The 12060-nt window shown below is 37.7% G+C and overlaps 1 protein-coding gene across 1 annotated transcript in view; it reads left to right on the plus strand.

Annotated features, from left to right (window-relative positions):
- Positions 1 to 11597, plus strand: part of LOC111145380 (protein phosphatase 1 regulatory inhibitor subunit 1C) — a 115723-nt gene extending 104126 nt beyond the window's left edge. The window contains exon 5 of the mRNA XM_022500252.1: positions 11509 to 11597. Coding sequence (XP_022355960.1) covers positions 11509 to 11597 — 89 coding nt within the window. The remainder of the gene's footprint in view (positions 1 to 11508) is intronic.
- The last annotated feature ends 463 nt before the right edge of the window (positions 11598 to 12060 follow it).

Below are 12060 nucleotides of genomic sequence, written 5' to 3' on the forward strand. Positions count from 1 at the left end.
TTTTCTGCCATAGAAGATGTGACTTAAATTAGTGGGGCAGAATTTCATTTATCTGAAAAAAAAATGACTAGGTTGAAAATTATGTATACTTTGAATGGGAAATACTTTTAATGAAAGTGAGGTTGAAGTCAGTTATTTTTTCACTTAAAATGAGCTGAGCATCTATGCTGTTCAGGCATTGTTCCAGGAGTGAAAAAATTTAATGATTTTTTTTTAAAGATTTTATTTATTTATTTGTCAGAGAGAGAGAGAGAGAGTGAGTACAGGCAGAGGCAGAGGGAGAAGCAGGCTCCCTGCCGAGCGAGAAGCCCGATGTGGGACTCGACCCCAGGACACTGGGATCATGACCTGAGCCGAAGGCAGCTACTTAACCAACTGAGCCACCCAGGCATCCCAAAAAAATTTAATGATTTAAACAGGAAAATAAAGTAAGTTTTTCAGGAAATGTTAAAGCTTACTTAAGAGATGTGGTTTAAAGTTTTATGTGAAAGTGGTCTTCAAGGCTGTAAGCTTTTTGTCAGTTGCGTTTCCTTGTCTAGGTTCAGGCATTAGGAATAAAGAATTGGGTTTTATCTCAGTTGTAGTTTTGTTAGGTATAATGCCCTCCTTTATTTCTGATAATTTTCCTTGCTTTGAAGTCTATTCAGTCTGAAAGCATAATCAAGCCAACATGAGTTCCCTCTTTGGTGAGTTACAGATAAACCAGGTGGAGTTGATGTACAAAGTCAACTTTATTTTTGCAGCAAATAAGGAGATCACAGGGAGTAACTTCCAAAGCTGTGATTCCCTGAACAAGTGTGGATGAATTCCTTTTATTTAGGGTTAGGATAAGTATTTAAAAAGGGGAGCCTTGTCATCATATGTAGAGGTAGGCATAAGGTGGTGCCTTATGGAAACATGCCTATACATACATTATATGTAATGTAAATGAGGCTTTACTACTTGGGCAGAGATTTTAGTATTACAATGAGGTAAGTGTAATTGCTGGTTATTCTCAAGGTCACTCCATGGTCCATCTGTGCAGGCCCAAGTTGGGGATATGCTCAAACTGGTCTGGGTGGTCTGGGTAGGCACTCTCTCTCAAGGGGCAATTTTGCTTTCCATTTGCTTGAGTTTAGAGATAAGCTGGAAAAGAGTTTAAAGAAAAATGTGGGACAAATTGTGAGTGAGTACAAACAGGTGGGCAGTTAAGATCAAGTCTTGGGGTCTAGCTGGTGAAAAAGTAATATGACTACTCCTGCTTTCTTTGATTAATGTCAACAAAATATATTTTCTCCACTCATTTATAATTTTAATCTGTACATATTTATATATTTAAAGAAATTTATTTTTTAAAAGATTTTATTTATTTTATTTGAGAGAGAGGAAGAACAAGAGCAAGCATGAGCAGGGGAGGTAGAGAGAGGCAGAGGGAGAAGCAGATGCTTGGCCAAGCAGGGAGCCTGATGGAGGTCTCAACCCAGCACTCTTGAGATCATGACCTGAGCCAAAGGCAGTAGCTTAACCAACCTATCCACCCAGGTGCCCCTATTTAAAGAAATTTCTTATAGACAATCTATAGTTGGGTCTTATATTAATAAATACCACACTTTCTATTTGTTGCCGTGTTATTTGTCTCTGTTTTTGTCTTCCACTCTTTCTTTGCCTTTTGTAGTTTTTATGGAGCATTTTGTATCATTATATTTTCTCTTCTTTCTTAGCTTATTGGTTATACTTCTTAAAAAAATGTTAGTGGTTGCCCTAGAATTTGCAATGTACATTCACAACTAATCCAAGTCTACTTTCAAATAACACTATACCACTTCACAGATAGTGTGAGTACCTTATAATAATAATGCAGTAGTCTTATTCTATCATGTACCTTATATGATCACTGTCATTTATTTCACTTATGTATAAGCATGCATAAACATATATATAAAACATATATACATAAGCATACATAAATGAATATATTATTGCTATTATTACTTTGGAACATCAGCTGTTAGATCAACTAAAAATAAGAGAAGTTAAGGTTTTGTTTTTTTTTTTAAGTTAAGGTTTTTATTTTATCTTCATTTACACTTTCATTGATGATCTTCCTTTTGTTATATAGTTCCATGTTGCTGATCTATGTTATTTTCCTTCTGTCTAAAGAATTTTGATATTTCTTGCAAGGCAGGCCTCCTGGCAACAAATTCACTCAATTTTTATTTGTCTGAGAAAGTCTTTATTTCTCCTTCTCTTTGAAAGATAATTTCATGGTGTATAAGATTGTAGGTTGCTGGGGTTTTTTTCTGTCAGCATTTTAAATATTACTCTTCATTCTTCTCTTGCATAGTTCCTGAGAAGTTGGATGTGATTCCTATCTTTATTCCTCTCTAGGCAAGATTTTTCCCCCACTCTGGCTTTTTTCAGTATTTTTTTTCTTTTTCTTTGATTTTCTGTAGCTTGAATATTATATACAGAAGCGTAGTATTTTGGATATTTATCCTGCTTGGAATTCTCTGAGTTTCCTGGATCTATGGTTTAGTGCCTAACATTAATTAGAGAGAAATTCTCAAGTCATTTTGGCTTCAAATATTGCCTCTATTTCTTTCTCTTTTTTCTCATTCTAGTATTCCCATTACCTGTATGTTACATCTTTTGTAGATGTCCCACAGTTCTTGCATATTCTCTTTCCTATTTTCCTCTTTGCTTTTTCAGTTTTGGAATTTTCTCTTGTTATATCTTCAAGCTCAGAGATTCTTTCCTCATCCATATCCAATCTGCTAATGAGCCTGTCAAAGATATTCTTCATTTCTGTTACAATGTGTTTGATCTCCAGTATTTCTTTTTTATTCTTCCTTAGAATCTCCACTTCTCTCCTTATATTATCCATCTGTTCTTACAGGTTATCTATTTTTTCCATGAAATTCATTTGCATATTAATTATAGCTTAAAACACAATTCCTGGTGTGATAATTCCAACATTCCTGTTACATCTGACTCTGGTTCTGATGGTAGTTTAGTCTTTTCAAACTGTGTTTTTTGCCTATAGGTTCCTTGTAATTTTTGTGGAAAGGTGAATGTGATGCTCTGGGTAAAAGGAACTGTGGTAAACAGATTTTTTTTTTTTTTTTTTTGACAGAGAGAGCACAAGTAGGCAGAGAGGCAGGCAGAGAGAAAGATGGAAACAGGCTCCCCACTGAGCAGAGAGCCCAATTCGGGGCTTGATCCCAGGACCCGGGGCTCATGACCTGAGCTGAAGGCAGAGGGTTTAACCCACTGAGCCACCCAGGAACCCCTTCAGATCTTTAGTAACATGGTGGTAAGGGTTGGGGAAGAAGTGTTCTATGGTCTATGAAAAGGCTCACCCTTTTAGCGAGCCTGTGCTTGTGGACTGTAAACCTCACCAGTGCTTCTTGGTCCTCCTCCTCCCCACTTAAGTGAGATAGGATGGCTAAATGGGATGGAATTTAGTAGTTCTCTCCCCCCAGGTAGGTTAGTCTTTGATATAATCCCAGGAGGTTAGGCTCTGGTAAAAGCCTCCTGAGAGCTGACCTTGTTAAGAAGAATAGAATGCTCTGTTTTTGAAAATGGCCACTATCCCCCTTCCTTTTGAAAAGCATGAGCTTTTTCTCAGATTTTTACTGTGAGAACCTAGTAGAGCTCCAGGAGATAAAATACACGAGACTGTGAGAGCCCTAAACAGTTACTCTCCTGCCCCTGGAGTTTTTAATCTGTCCATCTTATTCACACTGAGCCTTCAGGCATTCATCAGTTAATATTAGCTCAGGTTTTCCTACCCTGGCACTAGTTTCCACATGGGTTTCTGCTCCAGCAAGTTGTGTTCCTTTATATCCACCTTTCTGTATTTCCATATTTTGGCAGTGGTTTGCTCTGTGACCTTGCTTCTCTAATGGATCTAAGAAGAGTTTATTTTTTTTTAAGCTTGTTCAGCATTTTCCTTGTTAAAATAGAGTGGTGACGTCAAAGCTTTTACATCGTGGACTCTGGAGTGAGTCTTTAAAAATGCTTTGAAAATCAGATCATGTTGCTCCTCTACTCAAACAAACAAACAAAAACACCAAAAATATCTGTCAGTAACTTCCCAGAATAACAGCTAAAATGCTTATAATGTCCTCTGAGATCGTATATTGTCAGGCTCCTCCTGCGCCCAGCCCGAGTTCTGCTATCTGAGCTTACCTCCCACTATTGCCTCATTGCTGACACTCTAGGCTCATTGCTGTCCTGTGATCATGGCAGACATGCTTCAGACAAAGTGTTTACAATTCTTGTTCCATTTGCCTGGAACGGTCTTCTAAATAGCTCCACGACTCACTCCTACTTTCTTTACATCTAGTCGGGGTCATTTCTCCCTGTGAAGAAGCTCTGTTGTTGTCAGAGGTTTCTCAGTGAGATTGGAATCAGAGCTGGATGATTTGGCTATGTCATTGGGCATATATTGACATCAGGCTAGGTAGCCTATAGAGATCATTGCTTCAGTAGAAAACTACCCTGCCTGGAAGACAGAGCCTTCTAAAATGCCAGCACACGACACCCTCCTATGGGCATGCTTAAAAAACACAGACAGCATTAGCTTCTGTGGCTGTAAATGCAACTCCCCTTTCGTTATTTTATTTTTAGTGCTTTCAAGGCTAACCACTGACTCCTGCTGATTGATGCATTCTTTATTTTAGACACGCTATTGTGTTCAATCAATGGCAGTCAAGTCTTGCTAGCTAGGGAGCTGTTCTGTCCCTTTCTAAAGTGAAACTGCTCAACACATTTAGCTCCATTATATGGAGGCTTAGAAATTTAACTCTATTTCTGAGTTCATAGGGAATGCATTAGCTTAGAAGCAAAAAGGAGTATTGGAAGGGTACTTGACTATAGAGGGCAAAAGAGGTACTCAGTTCCTCAAAGTGATTCTCATCCTAGGCTGAGTAGTAGGATTCTTGCAAAATTCTGGCTCCTACCTCATACTTACTGACAAAGATGTGGGCACTTTACATTTTAAGTAAGACTAAACTACTCTCCAGAGATATTATTTGAATTCACACTTCTAACAGACAGTATGTAAGTGCTCCTCCTACCCTATCTTCTCCTTTGTATTTATTGCTAAATCTTTTACCTAAGGTTTACTCTTGGGCAAGAGCTTTGGTGAAATGTATCATAGTAAAAATATACATAAGATATATAATATTCACAAATAGTTATTAATATCACATAAACATGCTGCCCCTATTTCTGTGTATGATGAAGAGAAATGCATATCACACATTTAATCGTCTCCAGAAAAATGCTTTCCTGAGTAATAGGGTATTAAATGAAATGACCACGTGTTGATTTGCAGTTTATGTTAACTGACCAGTCACCATATTAGAACAGAGATTAACTGTACTGCTTATATGTAATTTACTTCAGATAAAGTAGAAAATAGATTTAAGGTGAGTTCAGGTCATGATAATGTGTTTAGCTTTCATTCCGAATGAAATTGATGTATCTCTTGATCTCTGTGACCCTAAGTATATTGATGCATAGATAGGCATTATAAAGAAATGACAAGAATATTAAACAAATACATATGAAAGCATTTTGGGAAATGGAAAGCAGATTTTCTGTCTGAGAGATGATGGGCCTGCTGTATCATGTTTTCTTTTTTTTTTTTTTTTTTAAGATTTTATTTATTTGAGAGGGAGAACTAGAGCACAAGTAGGCAGAGTGACAGGGAGAGGGAGAGGGAGAAGCAGGTTCGCAACTGAGCAAGGAGCCTGATGCGGGGCTCAATCCCCAGACCTAAGCTGAAGGCAGATGCTTAACTGACTGAGCCACCCAGGCCCTGCTGTACCATGTTGTAGGATACATTATATCCCTCAAGTATTATTTTGATAAAATTTGAAGGGTCAAAATACCAGGAACCATTAGAACATAATCTTTAAAAAAAAAAAAAAAGATTTTATTTATATATTTGACAGAGAGAAACACAGCAAGAGAGGGAACACAAGTAGTCAGGGGGAGTGGGAGAGGAAGAAGCAGGCTTCCCACGAAGCAAGGAGCCCAATGTGGGGCTCAATTCCAGGACCCTGGGATCATGACCTAAGCTGAAGGCAGATGCTTAACAACTGAGCAACCCAGGTGCCCCTAGAACATAACCTTTATAGGGCCACTGAAATCACTCTTTTGTATGTAGAAGGCCTTCAGAAAATGAATGGCTGTTAATTGTATTTTGCAAATAGTTCTCTTATATAGAACTCAGACTTTCTGTTTCCTTTACTCTATCTAGTGTATTGCTTAATAAATAGCTCTCCAAATTAGTATCTCCCAAGTTGGAGTTCCTTTTTCCCATACCAGAACTCTCCAAATGTATTTTTTGTAGTACTGGTCTGTAACACATATTCACAGAATTAACTTCATTTATATATACAGCATCGCCCCTTGACCCTCATCCCCATTTGGTCTATAATTGTGTCTCTCCTGTGCCTAACACACAGCAGGGACTTTATTACTTTATGGTGTTTAACTCCTATTGCTTGATGACTACTAGGTCTCATCTCCCAGACCAGACCATGATATGTTTTCTGTGTCTCCCAGAATCCTGTCTCAGGTTTGAGCATGGCAAAGAGAAAGGCTGCTTCTTTTCTGACCATCTGAACATTATTTGTAACTTGGTTCTATTCTGGGAATGTTCCTGGGTGAGATTAAATTCTGTATCTTTCTGATTCCAAATTCCATTAAAAACAGTAGCAATAACAAAAGACTGGCAAATTACATCTGAATCTATCAGCTATGTAAAATTCTTGCAAGGAATGTAATAATAAAAAAAGGCACTTATGTTGTTAGTGCTTGATTTTCCTTCAGGTTTTTAATTGGGAAAAGGTCAATGACAAGGCAAGATTGGGTCCTGGTGACCCAGGTGAAGAGCCCCCAATAGGAATTAGGGACCAAGGTTTATGTCCCAGCTCAGCCAATGAGTGCTGTGTGAATTTAAGCAAGTCGTTTGCACACTGATATTGCTCCTTCATCTTTAAGCTAAAGAGATTAGATCAGGATTCATATTCACAATTATTTGTGGGTCAGAGACCCCTCTGAGATTCTGCTGAAAACTATGAGCCTTTTTCCCCCAAAAAGCACAAATACAACTATAAATAGAATTCCAAAAGGGTCAGAGACTCTGTAAAATCCACCCACATATTCCCTAGAGGACTTTAGAATGATTTTTAAGGTCTAAAGTATGTGGTTGGGGAAAAAAAAAAGAATCCATTTACATTTGCTACTCCCAATGTGAATTAGTTTTTAAAATGTGGATTTGAGTCATTTATGTCATTAGAAGTCATAATTACTTTTTTTGTAATTTAAAGTACACATAGCAGAGCAAATTTTTCAGTAGAAAGAAGATCTCTTTTATGGATTAAAAGCATCTGAGGGTCAGCAAGATGGTCAGTCTCTCCTGTTACACAATGCAGGCCTCCTTCTACGACCCATCTCAGAAATAGACATTTAGTTTAGACTTGAATCCATATAGTGATGAAAGCTCACTCACATGTTTATTGCTGGGCAAAGAGTTTAAGAATTTTCTTTTCTTTATTGAGCTATAATCTGCCCTCACTACATAAATGTCCACTATTGACCCTATGTCTGCTCTCAGGAGCTACTTAGATAAATTTCAGTTCTTTTTCCAGTGTGTTAGGAATTCAATGGCAGCCTCTTGTCCTCTCTTACTTACCAGGCATTCCAGTTTCAAATACAATTGTTCTAGAAAAGCGATTTCATAAGACTACTTTTAATCTCAATTACCTTCTTCAGTGGAACCCTTGAAACAGAGAGCTCACAATCAGGCAGCATATTCCAGAAAAGTCTGTCAACCTATGGTTAGGGAGCATTCCTTAAACTACTGCCTGCTGTTAGGAATGCTCTGACACCACCAAGAGCCTAGTCTAAACAGGTGACTCTGCTGGGTCGTGTTGGAATTGTGATCACCTGAAGCCCTTAACTGTAATCAGTTGAGGCCCCACTCATTCTCTATTTCTTAGAGGCAAAGAAATCTTTCTAAAAACAAAACTCCGTGTTCAGCAGCACCTTACCCACGTCAGCCTCTTCCCTGCTCTTGGAAAGCTTTGGGAATACTAGTTTTATCATTCTTCATGCCATCTTTCCCTCCTGGTGTTATGTCATCTATAAATGTAAATAAGCCTGGATTTTTTTTCACTCCAAATTAATTGATAAACATATTGACCCATGGCTTGCCAAACATAAGCTTCCCTCTGTAGATTCATTATTCATAACTCTTCACTCAGTCACTTCACAACTTCATCCAACTCACTTATACCACCACCTGATCTAGAGAATGGAGAAGAGCAGGAGGATTATGTCCTGTTTCGAGCAACATTTGTTTCCTTTCCTTTTCTTCTTTTACTCAGTCTCGTTTCCTTTCCTCCAACTCTGTTTACTTCATTCCTTCATACTGCGTATCTTGGTCTTACCTTTGGTTCCTTTGCCTGTGTTCATTTGCTATGGAGAAGAGAACGCCTGTTGTGTTTTTTGAATCTCTTGGCTTTTTCTTGTGTACAGGGCTGGCTGAGTCTGTTTGCTCCAGGAGCTTTTTTGCTGTATGCTGTGCAGAGTCAGTCCTGTGCAGGCGAGGTGTTTCAATATATGCTTGTTAGCATTCCACAGAGGAGGAGGCTCTGAGGATTTTCTCAGGCCCCCAGACCAAGTCGTTTTCTTCCACCTTCAGAATTACCTTAATATTAAATGAAGGTTTAAAGAAAATGTAAATATAAAGTATCTGTGTGTTTGGGAAAAGGAGAAGGGCATGGGGAGACAGAAATTATTAGATAGTCCTCACAGACCTCACACAGACCTGTTAGTACTACTGCCTCCGTAACCAAACAAATATTACTCATAGGAAAAAAGACTCAAGACACAAGTTAACCAACTATCCGTTATTCAGTGGAAAGATGACATGAATGTAAATTGCTTTGAGAACCAAAGAATGTGTGGTTCTGTAGAGATGTTCATGTTATCAACTCCCATCTCACCAAATCTTTCACCTAGAAATAGTTAATGTCACTCACGGAAAAGGCTAAGAAACGTGTCTTCCGGGGTTTGCCCAAGTGAGTGATTTTACTTTTAAAAAGGCTTCCTTATATAACGCTATAACCATTATTGGGTGATAAAATAAATTAAAAGCAAGTAGGCCTACACTCAAGTAAGGGAAATGATGACTAATTATTTAGTAAGTTGGACTTTTTGGTTACCATATTTTCTTAATGTTTCAGCCCCTCATATAAATGAATCAATGTTGCCATTAAGTTACTATCTCTAATTTAAAGAAAGTTGTCTTAAACACAACTTTATTACTCTGCAGTTGCCTTGTGGGTGAAAGGGATGAGCTCTGGAGGTAACAGAACCTTTTCAGACTGGGAGAGACAATTTCAGCTTAGGAGAGTGAAATGTGGCTGAATGATTATTGTGCTTTAATATTCCAGAAGGAATCCCAACATTGTCTAAGCAAGGTTAATGGATACTGTAAACCTATAATAAATCCTAGAGAATGACAGGAAAATCTGTATCAGCATCCAGAAAAACTAAAGGTGAAAATGAGTTAGGGTCTCCTGAAAATGGAACTTTTATGCCTCATTCACTATTCATTTAGTCAGTCATCAGTGTACTGAGGAAATAGGATGTGTCATAACTTCTCTTAAAACTACACTGTCCTTATATCCCTGAACAAATCACTTACCTTCTTCGAGTCTAAATTTCACCATCCAGGCATTTCTTCATGGTGTTGTGAGGTTTAGAGACCAAGGTATATGAGACCCTAACAGAATAACTGATTGGATATTTATTGAATGAATGAATTCCCTTACCTTCTCCTTAACATTTAGACATCTCCCTCCCACCCTATAATTTATAATATATAAGATAAGCTCCATTTGTTAATAATAAATGTCCATCTACTGTTTTGGGTCAACAGGAATTTTGAGTGATCTGTATTTACAGATGAAATTAAAGTATTTAAATATTATTACAACTGATCAAATATTTTTGCAAGATAATCCACCAAGCCCAAGGATGTTGTTCTTTGCCAAACAGCATTCTGAGGCTTGCTGACTACAGTACATGCAAATCCACATTTTTTTTTTAGTTTTTTTTTTTTGTTTCATAACAAACATGAGCAGTGACTTCCTTTCATTTATCAATTCTAATCGAATATTTTTCAGTAATATTTAGAAAAATCTTATAAACCAATTTTCTAAAATATGAAATATGTATAAAATTTTTCACGTTAAGTAGCAATGCATGGAGTGTCTGCTGGTATGATGTTTTAACAGAACAGGACCCAAGTGAAACAGGAGGTAATTCTTAGATTTTGAGTGTATGGTTGTGGTAGTTGCCTTTTGGTTTATACTCCAAATTTGGGTTAATTTTGAAATCTTGAAAAAAAATATGCCACATACACCAAGTTATTTTTTAATTGTATCAGCCATTTATTCAATCAATATGGATGAGTACATACTGTTTGCCGGGCATTGTGTTTGAGACCCCAAACTGAAACTATATAATCTTGACATCAAGAAATTTGCTCTAATGAGAAAGATGTGTAAACAAATCAGTTCTGTATGGTAATTGATACAAGAGAAAATGATCCAAGAACAGTAGGGAAATATGAAAAAAGCCTAGCTAAGTCTGTGTAGGGAATTAGAGGAGCCTTTCCAGAGGAGGCAAGCTGAGGCAGCGGCATGAACAGGAGAATATCGGGTGGGTGAGTAGGAAGAGGCTATTTGGCAGTGAGAAGGAAATGAGAAGAGCATGGAGGCTTGAAGGAGCCGGGAATGATCAGGGAATGTGGAAGAGTAGGTTAGGGTCCTTAACTAGTAACTCATAAATTACTGTGAAAGGGGGAAGCAGGAAGGGCTGGGAAGGAATGAGGCCAAATAAGTAGGGAGAGGCCAGGATCTATAAGCCTGTGGAGCAGGCAGAGGTGTGCCAGTGTTTTGCCTCTCTGTGGGCTGTGGGGGAAGTTACTGGAGAATTTTGTATACAGAAGTTTCGTAATCAAATGAATATGTTCTGATTCCTGAAGGAGACTAACAATATCGTGATTCTTTTGTTGTTTACAAGTTATAGAAATGGCACACACACTCCTTTGTTCCTAGGGGTTTCTTCAATGGTTCTTGTTGTAATGGAATTCAGGGATGCCAAAAGAAATATTTGAACTAAATGATATATCAGAATTACAATAAGAGCCTGTGAGCGGATTTTTAGTTAACAGGTTTTTAATAGGCTGTGAGGCAATTCTTAATGGAGAAGATTTAATTATAAAGGAAGCCTGTCTCTAATGGAAATTTGGCTGGGTGTGTTTTGATTTTCTCAGTGAATTAAAAGGTTTATATAGGGTTAGATGGTTGAAATTCTTGTGGAAAACATGTATACACCAGCGAAAACTTTCCACTCATTTTCTTTATCTCTTGCAGCAAAGCAATGAATCTGCTAGAAATAAATTTCACTTAAATAGAGCATAATTTTTTATAATTTCAGGGGTTAAGCATCTGAAAGGCCAGAGTGAATCAGCATTCCCTGAAGAAGAAGAAGGTGTAAACGAGAGAGAGGAGCAGTGGGAACATTAATTACGGGTCTGCAGCAAGAAGGCTTCTTGGGAATAACTGAACTATTAACTTTTCTGACTATCCCATGGAAGGCCACTCCTTGACCTCCAGAAGCATTCTCCACCTCTGCTCTCCACACTCATACAATAGTAATACACCTCCTGGGAAGCTCTCCCTTGACTGAACTTTAGAACCAAGTACAGATTGTTCGATATTACAATTAAAGAATAAACATTTATTTTATGGTGATTTTTCTTTTTAATGACATTTGCATAGACATTTGCAAATATGTGAGTGTTCTAACTTTAATACTGCGGAGCTTAATCTCTCATGTCCTACTGATGTGGTCTGTCTTCTAAGGTCAAATGTAAATAGCTTCACTTTAAGAGTAAAAAATAAAAATTAAATACATTTAGACATGGTGTGTCTGGGTTTGACTTACAGAGGAAGTTTTTAAGGAATCTTTCAAGTTTCATTTATCACG

The sequence above is a fragment of the Enhydra lutris genome, unplaced genomic scaffold, assembly GCF_002288905.1.
Source record: "Enhydra lutris kenyoni isolate GAN:26980312 unplaced genomic scaffold, ASM228890v2 scaffoldscaffold1, whole genome shotgun sequence".
NCBI lineage: Eukaryota > Metazoa > Chordata > Mammalia > Carnivora > Mustelidae > Enhydra > Enhydra lutris.